Source organism: Nothobranchius furzeri, chromosome 2 (assembly GCF_043380555.1).
Source record: "Nothobranchius furzeri strain GRZ-AD chromosome 2, NfurGRZ-RIMD1, whole genome shotgun sequence".
Classification (NCBI taxonomy): Eukaryota; Metazoa; Chordata; class Actinopteri; order Cyprinodontiformes; family Nothobranchiidae; genus Nothobranchius; species Nothobranchius furzeri.
The window spans coordinates 8,048,644-8,067,945 of record NC_091742.1 but is presented as its reverse complement, the minus strand read 5'-3'; the positions used below and the strand labels follow the sequence as shown (position 1 = coordinate 8,067,945).

At 41.3% G+C, this 19,302-nt stretch overlaps 1 protein-coding gene across 1 annotated transcript in view; it reads left to right on the top strand.

The window, feature by feature from the left end:
• Positions 1–2,336: 2,336 nt before the first annotated feature.
• Positions 2,337–19,302, top strand: part of enpp1 (ectonucleotide pyrophosphatase/phosphodiesterase 1) — a 31,312-nt gene continuing 14,346 nt past the window's right edge. The window contains exons 1-8 of the mRNA XM_015947463.3: positions 2,337–2,580; positions 5,812–5,884; positions 11,701–11,749; positions 13,740–13,837; positions 13,911–13,990; positions 18,170–18,289; positions 18,869–18,978; positions 19,077–19,142. Of these exons, the coding sequence (XP_015802949.3) occupies positions 2,452–2,580; positions 5,812–5,884; positions 11,701–11,749; positions 13,740–13,837; positions 13,911–13,990; positions 18,170–18,289; positions 18,869–18,978; positions 19,077–19,142 (725 nt within the window). The 5' untranslated portion in view covers positions 2,337–2,451. The remainder of the gene's footprint in view (positions 2,581–5,811; positions 5,885–11,700; positions 11,750–13,739; positions 13,838–13,910; positions 13,991–18,169; positions 18,290–18,868; positions 18,979–19,076; positions 19,143–19,302) is intronic.

Here is a 19,302-nt window from a genome sequence, read left to right as displayed (position 1 = left end):
ATGACACAAAGCTAATTATATGTTCAGCATTGTGAGTTACCATGGTGACCAAAAAGCGCTTCTTTTAAAAAAATAAAATAAAATAACACACACACTCACACACATGCACACAACCCATCATGGGGCAGCAGTAGCTCAGGTGCTAGAGCGGGTTGCCTCATGATCGGAGGGTCATGGGTTCGATTCCAGCTCCCGCCAGGGGTATTCTGCTGTTGTGTCCTTGGGCAAGACACTTCACCCAACTTGCCTGTGTTAGTGGTGGTCAGAGGGGCCGACGGCACCAAATAGCAGCCTCGCCTCTGTCAGACCTCCCCAGGGCGGCTGTGGCTACAAGTAGCTTACCATCACTGGCAGTGTGTGAATGTGAGTGTGTGTGTGAAAGCGTCTTTGGGTGTCTAGAAAAGCGCTATATAAGTTCAATGCATTATTATTATTATTATTATTATTATTATTATTATTATTATTATTACTATTATCATGGATCAGGGTGGAATCTGTTTCTGATGGTCTGGACTCTTTCTGTGCAAAGATAACCGAGGTTAGAGGTCAGCAGTGACATCGACATGAATCTTACTCCAAAGGTAACAGAAGGATTTAAAACAACCCTCAGTAGTGATGATGATGGAAAAAACGTCATCACAGAAGAAAACTTTTCTGCAATATGTAGTATTAGATGTTACAATAGCACCGCCTAGTGGAGATTTCTAGTAATTGTGTTCAGCCCATTTAAAATGCATAATTTGCTATTTGTTTAAATAATTTAGACGTGGTTCTTTCATTTTTATGCGTAAAACTAAAGATGCTGTAAATGCTATCATTTCTTAAAGGAAAATCCACATCAAGGACAAATCAGTGATTGCCTATGTAGTTTAATCTTATGAAATGTTATTTTAGTCTTTTATTGTGAAATTCCTGAGAGAAACCTCACAATAGGATTCCTGCTGTGGAAAATCTATAAACCTTTTTATCAGATTGTGTAAATTACAGCACGTGTTGTTGTTTGAGGACTTTTTTCGATTGTTATATTGACCTTTATGTCATATCTAAGGCAGCATTCCTTCCACCTTTTGTTCCAAACTTCCTCCAACTGATCATCTGTTCCTCATTAGATATTAAAGTCACTTCCTTTAAATGTATGCCTCTATTTTGCCTCCAGTTCTATTTTTTATTTTCCTTTTATTAAGTTTTACTTTCCCCTTTGGGGGTGTATTATATTGTGTTTAAACTTTTCAAGCCCCTCACTCTTTTACTTTACCAACTTTTAATCTGTTTGTTTAATCTGTCAACCTTTTTTGTAATTTAACTTCCGCCAGAAGGTCCTGTCATATGTAATAGTCTAGAATTAATTAAAAGTGTATTTATGACTGTAAATGGACAAATGAACACAATACATCTATTTTTGCTGAAACCTTATCAAATCTCACAACAGGACTGTAGACTGACAGGGATCCAGTCTCAACTTCTGTGACAGTGTTTGCTTTTATACTTACTGCAGATTATATGTCACATTTGCAAAGACAATATTCATCCAGCAACTAAAGGCCTTCAGTGCAAACAATCATCTGAAAGAAATGTGACTATGTAAAAAATCCACATTTTTCTGGTGTGATTAAATTAGCTGATGGCTAGTTTTTGCAAACTAAAGTCTATTCTTATGAAATGATGGCTGGATTTATTATGTTTGTCTTTTTGGGGCTATGAAGGACACCATTAGTGTGTCTTTATTTCTGTGTTTTTCTGTTGTTGCTGTAGCATGTGAATTTGGGCATGAATTGTCAAATGACTTGCAAAGCACCTTGGTATTTATTTACCTGTTTTCACAATTTAAATTTAATTAATCTGGATTTTTTTAAAGCAGCTTCCCACATACATTTTAAATCTTAGATGTCAAACTCACAAAATGCCCAAATAAGATCGACAAACCTAAAAAAAGAAAAAAAAATGACAGGAAAAGAGAGCCTAGTGTTTGTTTGTGGGCGCAATACATGTAGTTGGCCACTAGATGGACTGATGTCACACTTTCATGTTTATGGACGGCAAAAGGCGACATTTAAAATCTTTTCACTTTGTTTTATGATCAAAAATTGATCTTTAACCTTTCTATTCTCTTTAAGCGTTTACAATAAAAATCATTGTTGCTTTTTTTCTTCTAAATTTTATTTTCGTTAAGCTGAATGGGCTTAAATGGGAAATAAGTCAAAGTAACAGTGAGTTGAGAACTTTTCCAGGCTTTAATCATCTCCTATGCACTCTCCGATTAACACGTTCGTAGACTCAAGCATGTGTTGAGCTGATGTCTCCACAAACTCGAAGACGTTGAAGAAAGGCGGTGCCAGAGCCTGCTGGAGCAAAAGGGTCCTGGGTCATATATCCTGATGCACAACAGGGGAACTCCTGTCTGCAGCTCGGTCCCTCCTGGGAGACACTCAGCAGCGCAACAGCGGCAGCAGCATGGACGGAACCAAAGGAGAGGAGCGCTCAGCCGAACAGGCAGCGTCTTTATTTGGGACATCCGAGCTGGAGAACCAGAGGAGCGACTCAGAGCGCAGAAAGAAAAGGATCTGTAAAATCATCTCCGGGGTATGTTCAGGAGAGCTAGAGAACTATTCTGAGCTCTGCAGGGCAGCAGATCTGCTTTAATTCGATCAAATTACTTTTTAGTTAATTATAAGGCATTCGGGAAAGGGTAGAATGCCTTCTCCGGGTCAGGGATGAGGTCCTGCCCCAGGTGGAGGAGTTTTAGTATCTCGGGGTCTTGTTCACGAGTGAGGGAAAACTGGAGCATGCGATTGATAGGCGGGTTGGTGCTGCGTCTGCAGTGATGCGGGCGTTGTACCGGTCTGTCGTGGTGAAGAGAGAGCTGAGTCAGAAGGCGAAGCTCTCGATTTACCGGTTGAACTACTGTATGTTCCTACCCTCACCTATGGTCATGAGCTTTGGGTAGTGACCAAAAGAACGAGATCACGGATACAAACGGCCGAAATGAGTTTTCTCCGAAGAGTGGTTGGGCTCTCCCTTAGAGATAGGGTGAGAAGCTCGGTCATTCGGGAGGGGCTCGGAGTAGACCCGCTGCTCCTCCACATCGAGAGGAGCCAGTTGAGGTGGCTCGGGCATCTGGTCAGGATGCCTCCTGGACGCCTCCCTGGTGAGGTTTTCCGGGCACGTCCAACCGGGAGGAGACCTATAGGTAGACCCAGGACACGGTGGAGGGACTATGTCTCTCACCTGGCCAGGGAACACCTTGGGATTCTCCCGGAGGAGCTGGCCCAAGTGGCTGGGGAGAGGGAAGTCTGGGCCTCTCGCCTTAGGCTGCTGCCCCCGCGACCCAACTCCGGATAAGCGGAAGAAAATGGAAGGATGGATGGATATAAGGCAGCCTAACCTTGAATGTGTCTAAAATGACCCAAAATTATAAGAAATTGCTTTTATAGCTGTTAATCGGGAAAAACAACAAAAGTCAGTAATTTGTTAAGTTTTAATTTTAGTGGGAAAAAAAACATGAAAAAATTGCTATTTTCTGTTGATGCTAATATGCCTTTCACCACCTTGGATTGAGAGTGATGCAAAAACTGCACACATTTAAGTATTTGTTGGGATATAAATGTCATCTCGGATGAACAACTGTGAACTGAAGCAAGATGACCGCGAGTTACAAAACCCCACAGCCCCCATGTCAGCATTTTTACTCTGCTTGCTTTAGATGTCATAAATCTGCAGCTGCCTCACAGCTGGGAGTGTTAAAGGAGCCTGTGTGAACGTGGAAACTCACTGTTTTCACTCCAGTGCAGACACAAGAGGCCAGGAGAGATTGCAGGTGGGCATGACCTGGGTGTTGTTTCTGGAAAGCAGAGCTGGACCTCCTAGAAAGTTTGAATCACAAGTGGTGGCAACTTTAATTGCAAACTTATTTTCCTGTCGACTCTGAGCTATTTTGGGTCGTTGTGGTGTTATGGGCGGTAGATTAATTTGTTCATAACATGTTCAAAAGTGACAGTTTTTTTGTCAAATCAGCAGGTCATAACTCTAAAGTGTTCAGTGAGACCAAGAAAAAGTTTAAAATTCAAGATTAAAAGAATTTGTAGCAAAATGAGATACTTGTTTCCTTAAATCATAGATCGAGTTTTAGTTTCCTGCGATGCATGAAGTATATTCAAGATGGCAAAATCCTAAACGTTTACCAAATATGACAAACCGTATTATTTTTAGATCTAACATTTTAAGAACATTTTAATTCTTTCAATGTGAGTTTTCCCCTATATATTATAGGGGAAACGACACTGGCGGTCCTAGGGGTGGAGCCACAGGGGCACTGACCCCTGCTGAAATGTGATTGGCCCCCTGAAGTGCTCTTGTTCTGTCAATCAAATTATAGGTGGATAGAAGTCCAACACAACTGGCTCTAATGAGTCAAATAGAAATTTCCTGCGTGAAATATTGTGTCAGGATGTTTGACTGATACTTGGCCCCCTTATAAATAATGAGGCTCCTTGATGGCCCTATACTCAGAAAAATCATAAATCACATACAGGAAGAAAGAAACGTGTTTAAAGAAAAAATCTTTGTTTTAAGATCTTCGTGCTTCCCAAATTGTTATTCCGAGTGATGCGCTCTACCAAAAGCCAAGTTTTCATTTTAGAAGATTTACGTCCGTGGACCGTAAACTAATCTCATCTGACAGTTTACACGTAACACAAACGATTCACTGCAATTTAAACTCCCAGCTGGAAACCACAGGAACCAGATGTGTTCTGTTTGGCACCGACGAGACCATGTGGGTCAAAGTCTAGACGATGCTTCGAGTTTGTGATTAAAACCTGCACTTGCTCCAACCTGTAGGTTGTTTGTTAAACTCCATCACACCAGTCGTCACTTAGGAAACCCCAGCTTTAACCTCAGTTTAATTCCCACCATTGCTGTAAAGAGACAACACATTCTGATGAACGGAGTCGGTGGAGTTGACTCATAAGTCTGCAGACAGGCTGTTTACTTTCACAGCCCACGTGAACATGTGAGAGGTTCTCCGTGGAAAAAATAAAATCCAGGTTTCCTGTTTAACATCGCTGTAGAGACTGAGTCCTCGGACCAAGCACGCAGCGTTTTTAATTTTTTTCCTCGAGTGTCTAGGAATTCCAGATGATGTGTGTGTGTATGAATCGCACTAAAGAGGATTACTGGTGGTTGATGATTCCCACAATCTTGCCTTAGAGATGCAACAGCCAAGTACAACAGCTCGCTTGCAATGTCAATAAAATAATCCTACCAACCCGCGAGTTTTAGCTGGATTTGTGGAATTTTCTGCAATATTTAAAGTTTTTTTTTTGTTGTTGTGAAAAAGTGCAAAAAAATCTATAGATAGAAGAGATGAGAAGAAAGCTGTTATGAACTTCTTTGAAAGAGCTGTACAAATCTGAGATGATCCGATGTAAACAACCACATAAACCACCCAAGATCTCTGCATAAACCAAGTTCCCTTTGAAACGCCCGTCTAATTACAACTCCTCACTCCCAGAGAGCTCCTTCTCCCAGATCAGATCCCAACTCAGCAGCTCTTGAACATTCGTCCCAGATGGAGATGTGAATGAGTGGGAGGGGCTTAACGACAGGCTCCTAACGGATGATTAAAGAGGTGTGATGGTCTCCAAGCAGCAAATGTGGTCCTTATGTTGGTTTACTTTCAGGGCTGAAACTTCTTATTCCAAATGTTTCATATGTAGCAGACAAACTTCACAGATATTGATCTTAAAGATAAACATTTGAACCCATCTTTGATGCATTCAGTCTGATTAATAACCTCTGTCACCTGAACTTTAGATCCTGCTGCTGTTCCTACTAATCGCCCTGCTGGCTGTTGTGATTTCTGTGAAACTAGGTGATAAAGAAAAAGGTAAGTTTTTTTGTCTTAAAGGGATATCGGTCAGTTTTGGTTTGCTTCAGCTAGTGTTCCGTTAGAGAAAGGAAAATTGAAACGTATCTCCTCGCTGCGCGTTCGTCTTTTTAACATCTTAACTAACTGCTGAAATGTCTCCTCAGCCTTCATTAGTTTCTGCAGGGGCGGTTCATCACTAAATCAAACAAATCAGCTGTTTTCATGATCAAAACATGCAGGAAACATGCTGGAAGCAGACTCCAGCTCCAGGATTGTCAGCTCCACTTTATAAAGTCCAACAAGGTCCAGAATGGCACTCTAAAGTTGCAAGTGCAAAATTTTGGCCACAGAAGGCGGTGGGGTCTGAGTAACATTTCTTTAAACCTTTAAAGGGTAATCTTAGCACAAATGACTCAAAAAAATGATTTAAAAATATGAAAAAGTTGCACAGTATGCCTTTCATGTATGATACAGCCAGTGATTTGCTCAAAACAGAGTTCCTGGATATATATATATATATATATATATATATATATATATATATATATATATATATATATATATATATATATTAGTGTTTCTCTGCATCAGTTCTCCTCATTAATCAAGGGTTCTGCAGGACAAATTAAACAGGTAAATCATCTATTGAATCGGGTGATTTGGAGCAGGAAAATAACTCTAACATGCAGGAAAGTGACGCTCGACAATCAGTATTGAAGAAAACTACATTAAAAGAAAATTAATCCTAAATTTGGTCTAATATAGACTTCTTATTAACATTTTAATGAAAACTTTCCCTACAGTCCCACTTATTCTGAGTATGAACAGTTAAGATATTTATGCTGGCCATTTCTCTGCAGAGATTCCTGTAAAGATTGAAGCTGGAAACCACTAACATGATGTAACTGGGATTCAGATGGGGTTTGGCTGTGTGTCCTTTTTTCCAAAATAGAAAAAAGTTGGAGTTTTTTTAAAATAAAACTGTAAAAGTACCTCAGTTGTTCTTTATTCTCCTTTAAATAGATCAGAGGATTATTTTAAATGGAAATTCCACACAAACTGAGAGAGTTGTATGTTCTCAAATAAACCCTCCACATTCATGCATTTCTGTGCCAGACATTTCTTCCTTTGAGTGTAGACATTCCAGATGCAGGCATCGGAGTGTTTGTTTTTCCTGTCTTATGGTTTTACGTGAGCTGTGAGTATTTCTTTGTGCTAGCGTGAGACTCTGGCTACATTTGTTCATGCTTGTCTTTTCTTGGGTGCAATTAAAAATCAAAGCTCCACAGAGGCATAGCTACAAACCTGCTGCATTATTGGAAAACTCACTTAATGCTGATCCTGCTGAAGTCCCACAGGTTTCTTGGAAACTCAAAACTGGGAGTATTTAAGGAAGGGTTGAAGGTGGGTCGGATTACTGAGATGCTTTTGGGGGGGGGGGGGTTTAACCCCTCAGACACGCTGTCTCTAGTTAACCCTTTTATTCTGTACACATTTGTTACAAAACATGTCATGAATGCACTTTTTCCCATGAGATGGGAATGTTTCCAGCATTCCCTCTGGTTAGATGTGGGCAGCAGCTTCTGTATACTCTTTGTTGCAAACTGGCAGGCCCAAAACGCCCCTTTTTCCTTTTCTAGGGCAGCAGTGGTGAGTGTGGCCAGCTGTCATTAAGGGTGGGGTGCTCCCTCTGCTGTGGTACTTTTTCGTCTTATTTTCCTGCCCAGACAACATGAAAGCCACATGGGAGTTTTCACCCCCTCTGGCTCTTATTTACGTGTGTTACGATAAAGCAGCGCGATCTTTAGCAATGCTGCTCTCTTGAAGTAAGTTTTGGGAAGAGATGAAAAAACCCACAAATAATCAAAGACTTTATTCTAATTCAGAGGCTAGCTGTGTGTCATGTTAAATGCTGAGGGCAGAGTTTCCTGTAGATTATAAATCCATGGATCCTCCTGAGACCAAGCATCACCCGAGTACGGTCTAAACCACACTGCTGGCCTCAAGGCAGTGAGGCGGGGCCTTCTCACTAGCACAAGACTCCCTCTGTCACATGTCCTCTCAGCTGCAGACTAACCGTTCTGGTTGTCTGAAAGGTCCAGCATCTCCTAACTAGCATGACCTTTTCTGTGGAAAACTCCAGCATCCTCGTATAGCAACATACAGTAGCAGCCAGGCTTTATTGATCAAATGAGATAATCAGAAGGTGTGTCCACCTCTAAAAAGATCTGGAGCATACACGTGTGTGTTAACGCCAAGCCGGGCAGACATAAACAATTGTTGCTCGTTATTCTGACAAAGCTATTTGTTTGCAATGAGAAGGTGTAGAAAAATAAGAGCCTCATAATAAGAGAGTGGATGTGCAATGAGAAAATACAAAACACCACTTCACACTCTACAAGCCTCAGTTGGCAGGTTAAAAGTTAAAATTCATGCCAATACAATCGGAAAAAGACTGAAATTGTTCAAATTTTCTGGAAAAGCTGCAAGATAATCCCCCTCTTTCCTTATAAAAGGTAGAAAATGCTCATCTGAGTGAACCAGAGATTTTTACCCAAAATGCAAAGTTCCAACTTAGTAGGAAGTGACGCCACCATCAGCGTCAGCTCTGAGGATGTTTTTCAGTCGGCAAACGAAAACTAAAACTATGGAAACGCTACGTAGATGACATACTGGAAATCATACCAAAAGGACAAGCAGAAACACTAACACAACACTTGAACAACATTGATGACACAGGCAGCATAAAATTCACATATGAGTCAGAAACAGGCAGTATAGCATTTATGGACATGAAAATCACCAGGCAGACCGAAGGGACCCTAAACATAAACACATACAGGAAACCAACACACACAGACCAATATCTGTTATGGACATCAGAACACCCCACCATACACAAAATGTCAGTAATCAGAACATTATATCACAGAACAAACATAATGACAGAAGAAAGAGACCGTAAACAAGAGCACAAACACATACAACACGCTTTAAAGACCTGCGGGTACCCGACATGGGCAATAAACAAAGGAAAACAACAAACAACAACAGAAAGAAAAGAACAACCTAAGCAAAGAACCAGAAACCCAGAAAGACAAGAACCAAAACCAGTGATAACCCTACCATACATCAGAGGCATAACAGAAAAAATAAGAGCAACAATGAAAAAACACAACATAAACACACCAACAAAACCATACACAACAGTTAGAAACAGACTAGTGCACCCAAAAGACAAGATACCAGCTGGACTTAAATGTGGAGTCATTTACGAAATCCCATGCAAACTTTGCAATAAAACATACATAGGAGAAACCGGACACCAACTCAACACACGAACAATAGAACATAGAAAGGAGTGCGAGAAAGAAACAAGTCAAAAACACACGAGCAGCAAAACAAGAAGCAGAAAGTACAATAAAGAAGTCAGCCGTAACAGATCACTGCACAAGAGAAAACCATGTAATGGACTGGGACAGCACAAGGATCATAAACACCGAACAACAGAAATACAAAAGATGGATAAAAGAAGCTATCGAGATAAGGAGACGTGGATGTGGGACCATTGTAGTGATCTGTAGTTTGTATATTTATACACTGTAATTAGATCTAAATATTATAATCAGAAGTGGTTGTTTTTATCATCAGGGAGTTTACTGTTAAGGGCAGACAATAGGATCTTAATAACGCTACACCATGAACAGAGACGATAGAGTTTACTCATGGACCGCGCATGGGACTGCATCGTCGGAGAGGGGAGAGCGGGCGGCAGAGGGCGACAACGTCCTCTGCTGCCAGCGGATAAACGGAGTAGGAAGTGACGCCACCATCAGCGCCAGCTCTGAGGATGTTTTGCAGTTGGTAAACGAAATGTTAGCAAGGTAAAGAAAAACCTTTCCTGTGTTTTAAAAAGAACCAAAACTGGAATTAAAGCTCCAACTTATTAGTAAATCAGATGGCGTAAAACAGCACTGACAGCTCATCAGCTGTCAGCATGGTGGTGGAGGGTTAATGTTTTGGGCACCTTCCAGTCTTTCAAGTGACTTCTTTAACCAAAGTATTTCGAGTCAAATGTGAAGCCTTCTGTCGAGCAGCTGAAGCTTGAACCAAATGGTTATAAAACAAGATGACAATCCAAATCAAAGTTGCAGAACAAAAGAGCAGCTGAAGAGAAATTAATCACGTTCCTGAAATGATCCAGTCAAAATTCAGCATCAAACTGGTTGTAATCAATCACTTTATTAAAGACACAAGAAGGTCCATAAGAGATAGTAAAAACATAAGTAAAAAAGGTCAAATACATGTAAGCTATTTTAGGCCCACATAAAGGTTAAAAGTTAAACGCCAACGATTCTACATGTTAGAATAAAACATGACAGAACTCTGTGTAGGGTTTGTCTGGGACTGGGTTATAGTACCTTAATCTACACATACAACTGTACATGAGACTCCATCCCACTGCAAGGCTTGTGCTTGCACTGCACCATCTTGGCATTCTAAGCATTGCCCCTTAAACCATCATTAGGCAACAGTGAGTTTCCTCATGCTGCTTTGCTTGCAACGTTGCTTGAAGTCCAGTAGCAACAATGCCAGGTCACCATCAGTCCCTGCATTCCTAGCTCCTCAAACTAGCATAGGCCGCGCTGATGTTCACTCTGGTTTTAGCACTTTGCTTCACCTCCAAAGACATTACTCTTACTTTTACTTCCAGGCTCCGCCATGATGCCAAGAGAAAAAAAAAAATCTTTGTCTTCTTGTGCTTTTTATTGTTGGTCACCGAACTGAAAAGCAAACTGCTAGCCTTTATTTTAGCTACCTGCACATTAGTCGGCAAATGCTGTAAAGCGGTTAGAGCTCCCACTAGTGTTCCTATACCAAACCACTACACTGTTAAGTGCAGAGGGAAGCAGAGTGCCCTGGTTTAGTTTAAGGTTACAAAAAGACTTAAACCACTTTGAAAGTAATAGTTTAAAAAGTTTCAACTCTTTAGTGTTGCTGCAAACTTTATTGAACCGAAACATCCTGTAAAGAAGATTGAGCCAAACTTAACGTAGATGCATATAAGCTTAAAATTTGAAAACAAATTTTTACCCTGTAGAGCAACACTCGTTTAAGTAGTGCTGCAGCTGGCTGGTCGCACAGACCTGTCAATTCTAAATCGTTTCCTCAATCTGAAATGTGGGATTACGCCTTTCAGCTCTGTGACTACCTTGTCAGTGGCTGGTTGGCTTCAGCTTCCCCACACTGCCTCAGTCTTTAGATAAAACCAGTGTCTCACTGGAATGTGACCAGTTCTGTCTTTATCTGCCTAAGCCTGCAGCCCTACGTGGAGCATATGGCCGCCTACAAGCATTCTCTAGCTATCCCGGTCCGAGACCAGCCTCTCTATCTGGCTCCCTGTGAAGCCTTTAAGACCCACCTCCAAGTTAAGGCGCCATGTGTTTCTAGATCGTCCCATTTTTCTTTTCCCTTGCTGGTTCCAGACCAAGGCTTCCCTTTTGGGACTGGATGCGAGTTTATGGAGTATATAGCTGATCCATCGCCAGTGTCTTTGGAGGATCTTATCTTCCACAGGCTGCAGTGTTGTTTGTTGCCAAAGTTCTTGATTAGTAATTCTGTCTGGCCAGTGGATCTGCAGAATCCTCCTTTGCCAGCTTTGCATTTAGTCCTCACCGTTTTTGCGGCCCAGAGAGATTGTGGCATAACTCGCACCAAGGCGAGAAGGGGTCATCTGAGGTCAAGAGACAAAAACTGAGCAGCAACGGTTCTGTCTTTCAGCTGTTCATGCCTTTTTGCAATTACATGCTGATGTTTCTCATTTTTTCCAACAGAAACAGACTCAGCGTTTGAAGAAGTACATCAGCGACAGTGTCCACCTGGGTAATAAGATTTTTCTTGTTTTTTATTTGAACAAATCCCACTAGAGATGGTTTGTCAGGATGTTCTCCTGATGGGTGAAGCTATCCAGCTGGCTCAGTTTCTTCTTTGTTGACAGTTATAAACTGTGTACAAGAGGAAGTGATGTTTTTTGTCACCATAGGTGAAAGTTTGTCCATCTTTGTGTTTTTTTTAATTGTGCGTAACAAACTCACGCTTGGCTTTTCAGTTTATTTTCTAATTGTATTGTTTTATTGGGGTAAATGAGGATCCATGCCCCTGTAAGCTAGACTAATGAGTTTAACTATTCAGGTGTGTGTGTGTGTGTGTGTGTGTGTGTGTGTGTGTGTGTGTGTGTGTGTGTGTGTGTGTGTGTGTGTGTGTGTGTGTGTGTGTGTGTGTAATGCAATGTAATGTAATGTAAATGTAAAGCATATTTTCTTTTTTCTTACAAAGAAACATGAATGTAATAAACAATAGTAAAATATTAACTATTTAGTACATCACGTGTTTTTGTCATTACCACTGTATTATGTTATATTTAATACATCTGTTTTGGGGTTAGGGCCTCCATCTCTTTAACAAGATTAGTACATTCCTGAAACACCTGCTCATCCACTCAAATATGTGTTTTCTGCCTTCTGGTGGAAAATCAAAGTATCACAGTTGGCGAGTTATTGTTTTATCATTATGAAATTCCAAAGTTATTACATCACAAATCGCATCTTTAATTTTGTGATTGTTATTATATTGGATAATTTTTACTCTGATTTCATGATTCAGGCTTTAAAAAGTGCAAGTATACTTTTACTGCTTTGTGTGTGTGTGTGTGTGTGTGTGTGTGTGTGTGTGTGTGTGTGTGTGTGTGTGTGTGTGTGTGTGTGTGTGTGTGTGTGTGTGTGTGTGTGTGTGTGTGTGTGTGTGTGTGTGTGTGTGTGTAACCACAGATAGACTCATCATACAGCAGGAATAAACATCCATCTATGCTAAATGAGGCTGTTTTTTGGTCTTAAAATATCTGGTACAGAAGTGCTGTTTGTGCCTTTTCGATTTTTTTATACCCTATATTCTGCTGGGTTTCATAATCTATTAGTAGACCACACAAATATACTCTCATGAAATGTTTTTGAATGCTAAACACATTCTAAAGGGAGCTCACCAGTGGCAGTTGCTTTAAAATGACTGGAATGCCGCTTTTTGCAGATGGCTTAGTCCTCGTAGCTTTATGAAACTGGCCTGCAGCTTTTGCTTGGGAGTGGCTGGGAAGACAATCAGCGAGTGGCTGGGAAGACAATCAGCATGTCTAAATATGAAGCCATGGCTCTAGACTTGGAATGCCAACTCCAGGTGAGGGTAGAGGTCCTACTTATCACAAGTAAGGAAAGGATGGAGCAGGAGATCAACGGGTGGATCAGGGCAGAGTGTGCAGTGATGTGGAGGATAAACTAATCCACCTTGATGATTGGCTGATCCTCCTGTTTGAGAGGAGTGGTGATTCAGGCATGTGCTCAGGATCCTAGGATATGTGTTTTAGGCACATCCTGCAGAGGAGACCCCCGTGATCCAGGACACACTGCTGGGATTATAACTCTAGGCTTTCCCTGAAATACCTCGGAGTATTCGCAGTAGAGGTGGGAATTTTTAAAGAAAAGACAGGGCGACAACTTCTTAATCCAATCTCGTGCTTGATTCCTTATGTGCATAGGCCTTCAGGCTTTGTTCACATTGTGAAATTCAGTTGTTGTGAAATTTGTTTCAACACGTCCAGCAGAAGTTGTTCTCAGTTTTGAAGAGTTAGACTTTGCCCTACATGGTTGGTTTGCTTCTTAACATTAATGCATAACTAACAGTAACCTTACTAAGCTCCTGTTGAAGCGTTTTGCTCCTAGAAACTGACAACCACCAGGACCAGTCACACCACCTGTTGTTTTTGTGTCAAAAACATTAAAGATTATGGCTCTTGAGCATTCATCCAGTGTTTTTTCCTGCCCAGTTTTCCAAGGTCTCCTCTCATCTTGGTGTCCTTGGACGGTTTCCGGGCAAAATATCTTAACGATCACAAAAGCCACCTTCCTGTCCTCAATAAGCTTCGTAAGTCACAGACGTGGTGATTCAAGTCTGAACGGTTTCGCCAGGAATGTCACTTTTGATTACTGTGTTGCAGGAAGTGCCGGCACAACAGCGCCATACATCAGACCCGTTTATCCCACAAAGACCTTCCCCAACCACTACAGCATTGTGACTGTGAGTTCTGTTTCAGTCCATCACAAGGTTTTTTAAGAGAACACAGGAGTAGTATTTAGCGTTTTAATAAAAAACAAATAAATCTTTATTGATTTGGGGAAAATTAAGGGTCCATTTTGGAAAATGTGATATAGTCATTCTGTAGGGAAATTTATTTTATAATAGAGCCTTATGGAAAGTAAATGTTTCACTTTTGTTGCCTCTTGGGTGTCACAGAATTATGTGTATGAGTAAAACTATAAAAATTAAAGAGCTAATATAAATGACTAAAGTAAGAAAATAATCAGTCAAGTTTGATTTATATAGCGCTTTCCGCCACCCTCAAAAGGGGCCCAAGGCGCTGGACAAGAAAAGTAACAAAGATGAAAGTATCAAGTATTACAAACATTAAAAACAAAAAAAAGAACATAGATATTTGTGAGAACAATAAAATTCCAATGAGATAAAATTTAGATAAAAGAAAATTAAAATTAATTTGTTAAAAGAAAGCTAAGAACAAAAAAATATAAACCAGAAACCTAAAGCTTTAGGAGAAAGCCATCCTATAAAAATGAGTCTTCAACCTGCTCTTAAAGACTACCGGTGACTGTATGATTGTGAGTGGGAGCTGGTTCCAGAGAGAGGGTGCAAGGACTTGAAAAGCCGATCACCATCGGGTGCGAGGGACAATAAGCTATTTTTTGTAATAAATAAAATCATATGGACAGTAAAATAATATTAAATAACAAAACAGTGCTAAAATATAATCATATTAAACATGCAAAGCAAGTCATAAAATATAATGTCAAACGAGAAATAAAACTATAATAAATAATTGGAGAAAAACTAACCTAAATAGGTGGGTCTTGAGCCTGGACTTAAAAACATGAGCGTTCTCTGCGGTCCTGAGGTCCTCTGGCAGCTTATTCCAGAGGCAAGGGCCGTAATACTCGAAGGGCGCCTCACCGTGAGTATGTGTCCTGACTAGGGACAACCAGGAGATGGATGTTTCCAGAGGTTAATGGTAGAACTACACATTGTCTCTTTGAGACATTTTATGGGGGGGTTGTGGAGCTGCAGTCACTTTTCAGTTCTGCTTTTTGCAGATGATACGGTTCTGTTCACGTTTCTGAGCCATGACTTTGAGGATTGCACTATGCGGTTACCATGCAAATTAATTTTATGACATTGAACGACCTGAAGACAGAGATTTTAGTTTTTGGCAGTGGAGACCTGTTAAATGGTGCGGTGAGCCCACTTGGTTCCCTTTCAGATTTTGTAAAGCCTTATGTGAAAAACCTGGGTTTTTTTTTATGGATGGTTCGTTTAAATTGGACAGACAGACAAGTGCAGTGGTCCAGTCTGGTTTTTGTCACTTGAGGCAACTTGCAAAGGTTAAGTGCTATTTGCCGGAAACTGTCTTTGAACATGTTATTCATCTCTTTGTCTCCTGTCGACTAGATTACTGCAATTCCCTGTACTATGGATTAGGGCATTCGTCCTTAAACCGCTTGCAACTGGTTCAAAATGCAGCAGCCCGCCTTTTAACAGGTACAAGGAAGCATGATCACATCTCTCCAGTGCTTGCTTCCCTTCACTGGCTGCCAGTGCATTACAGGATTCAGTTTAAAGTGTTGCTTTTTGTTTATAAATCACTTTATGGTCTGGCCCATCCTAATATAGATGATTTATTGTCACCCTACAATCCTACCAGGAATTTGCGGTCGGGCTCACAGTTTTTATTGTCAGTTCCAAAGGCTCGCCTAAAGACGAGAGGAGATGGGGCTTTTTCTGTGGCCGGTCCTACACTCTGGAACAGCCTTCCTCTGCGGATCAGGACCTCACAAAGTCTGGATGTCTTTAAGTCCTTGCTCAAAACTCATTTATTCAACCTGGCTTTTATGTAGGATGATTTTATTTTGTCATTGTCATTCTTTCTCATTTTTATTGATTTTATAATTGTGTGATGTAATGTTGATTTTATCCTAACTTGCTGATTTTTATGGTTTTATGGTTTTTAGTTATACTTATTTGCGATTTTATCTTCTGTGTTGTACAGCACTTTGGGTTGCGGAAGCAATAATAAGTGTGCTTTAGAAATAAATGTGACCTTGACCTTGATTAAACAAAGTTGAATGCTTCTTCCACTTTAGGAGTAGGTCTCTACATTAAGAGGAGCATTGATGCTGCACTGGGCCACACTGACTCCAGGGCAGATCCAGAACTTGCTTTGAGGCCAATATATCCTGTCTGGCCTGGGAACTCCTTGGGACCCTCTTTGATGAGTTTAGGAGCATTGCCTGGGATGACCCTTCCTGGGTCTGTTATCTTTTTAGCCTAGCATTAAATTAGCAAATTGGGGATCAAAAGGTTTGGAAAAACTGGTTTAATCTTTAAAAATTAGAAACGTTTGAGCTTTTAAAACGCATGCTGAAAAGTAATATGGGGTAAATTAGTTTTTCAAGAACATAAAAAGTTGGATTTTTCTTCAATAAATCCTTGAGTTGATGACGTTTTAATTGAAAATCCATTTCAACCTAAAGCATGCGTTTCTTTAACAAGTTATATTTCCTACACTGCAGTTATTTTTAACTTCACCCCAATCCCTGTTTCCTGCTGTTGAAACAGTTGAAAGTTAATGCTCTGCTGAGGCCAAATGGCTTACATGCGCCTGGAAAAAGAACAATGGCGGTTGCTCAAAATCAGACCCTGCAACCTGTACCCCATGTGCCGCAGTACCGGGACCAGAGTGAATAGGGTGTGTATGGGGAGCATGAGTGGGTGTCCGGCATGCATTTTTGTAAGTCTTTGGTTGTATGTGCATGTGTGAGCATGAGGGAGGGAGTGTGTGACTGTGTTTGTGTATGACTGTGTATGTCATGTGGGGCCTTTGACTCCTCCCCTCTCCTGGGACTTCTTTTGATGATGTAGATCTTCGTCTCCCCTCCCCCTGCCACACCAGGTGTGGGGTGTGGTGCCTTGGTCTGCCTGAGTGATCGTGGCTCCCGGGTCAGGGGATTTAAGATTTTTGGCATCCCAGTGGCTGCCTGGTGGGGTCTGGGTCCCTGGGCTCTGCTGGGTCCCCGGCGGGGGTGGTCACCCCTGGGTCCCGGGTCGCTGGGTCCCAGGCTCGGCCGGCTAGGGGGTGGGAGGCTGCGGGCGGGCCTGTGGGCTTGCCGCTGATATCTCCCGGGACTCTGCTGGCTGCTGGTTGTGGCCCCCCGGGGCGATCCTCTGTGCCTCTCGAGGGGGGCGGGGGCCTTTCTGGTTGCAGTCTCCTTGGGGTTCCTGTGTTCTGGGGCAGCTCCTGGATCTCTGGGACTTGGAGCTCCCCCTATCTCCTACGCATCTTTGTGGGGCGGATCTGTGGTCCCTCACACTCTCTATTCAACGCTCCTATAGAGAAACCTTACATAAACAAGCGCGTGTACACACACAGGTGCTCACATGGTGCTCTCATAAGTATGGGCTTGAGCACGTTCAACACAGGTCTTAAGGCTGTCGTTGCCACTAAATGCACTGTGATTTATTATCGTGTGATTGTTCAGTTAAACAATGTTGATTTTATATCATCATCAGGTTGACGCAGTGATAGCTTGCTCCTGATGTATTGTTGTATGTCCCATTTTTTTCCTGCTCTTTCTCTTTCTGCAGGTCTAGAAGCAGACTCTTGTTCATTATTGTTTATTTTTGTGGATCCCCCCCCCCTTTCCCCCCTCTCTTCCCACCTTTTGACTTTTCCTTTCTCTTTCACCTTTGTCTCCGTGTCTGGTCGGAATTGCAAAGCATTCAAAAACAATAACAATAAAATTTTAAATATCAGGCGTGACATTAAAAGCAGACGCTTTGATGCTCCACCTGAGAGTAAATCTGTAAGGCTTGTTACCAGCATTCAGACATCAATTCTGTTTGCTTCACAGCCAGAGAGGACACGGTTAAAAAATAAAAAACAGACCCTGCAATTAAAGTCAGCTCTTGTAACAATGTTTAGGTTCAGGGCAAACACAGATTTTAAGAAGTGTAAATATAAAGCACAAAGATCTTGTTTTCATGAACATTTGAATGAAAAACAGGTCGTAAAGCTTTTTGTAGAACCGAGATGAAGTAAAATTAGACCCTTTTGGTCAATAATCAGTTGAAACCTGCAGCTACAGAACCAAGGCGGCTCCCTGTCACGGTGTGTTTGTTTGATCTCTGCAGGGCCTTTACCCAGAGTCTCATGGAATCATAGACAACAAGATGTACGACGTGACCCAAAATGCCTTCTTCAGCTTGAAAACTAATGAGAAGTTCAACCCACGGTGGTATCACGGTGAACCAGTAAGCAGAACATCAGCACTGTGGATATTAGTCATGTTAACATACGTAGTTTTACTTCATGAAGGGGAAATTCTGGCTTTTGTTGGGCAATAACAGATGCAACACATCTGTCTTGTTTCTAAAGCTGTGCTGTAATTTACTCCCCAGCTATGAGTTTCGTGTTATAATTATGGATTAAGGTCATGTTAAAATGACAGTTTGTGGAAGCTGGACTTGTGGTTTCCACTGAAACAGGAGGTTTCCTGAAACTCAATCCATTTCTGCATGACAAATACCTCCTCTAAGATCTAACATGCAGCAGCTGTATGACTTTCCAGAAAACCACGGAAAGATGGATGATTCACGATGAATTTACTATGCAAGAATGTGTAAAATGCATGTGCAAAAACTTATTTATGACCTTGCAGCATTAATAGTATACTCCAGCCTGTAGATTGATATATACAGTTTTGACCCAACTGTGAAGGACTTCATGCTTGCTAATAGTGTGCGTCTGCTACAGCTCACTCTGAATCGATTACAAGCCGAAATGATTAATTTTTCATCTTCCTTTTACTCTTCTACTCTCGTCTCCATCAGGTCTGGCTTACCGCCATGCGTCAGAAACTCAGAACAGCCACTTTCTTCTGGCCAGGTTCTGACGTGCCCATCAATGGAACCTTCCCAGATTTCTACAAGCAGTATGACAGGTAGGACCGGCCCCCCTCTTTGGTTCTTGAGCTTAACTTAATTCCAAAATGCAGTGTTGAATTGATGACTTTATAATATCAAGCCTTTCTGTGTACAGCCAGATCCCATTTGAGCAAAGATTGGCAACATTGTTCGGGTGGCTCAGTTTGCCAAAGGAGCAAAGGTTGTATGAGTTTATTATAATTATAAAACCAGGTTATTGTTGAAGAAACAGTACAAAGTGTTGAGTGGAGTCATCAGTAGTTGTCAGTGTCTTACCTGCAGTTGATCTAATTTGCATTTAACTTGAATTTTGTTATGATCAAAATAAAATGCATCTGATA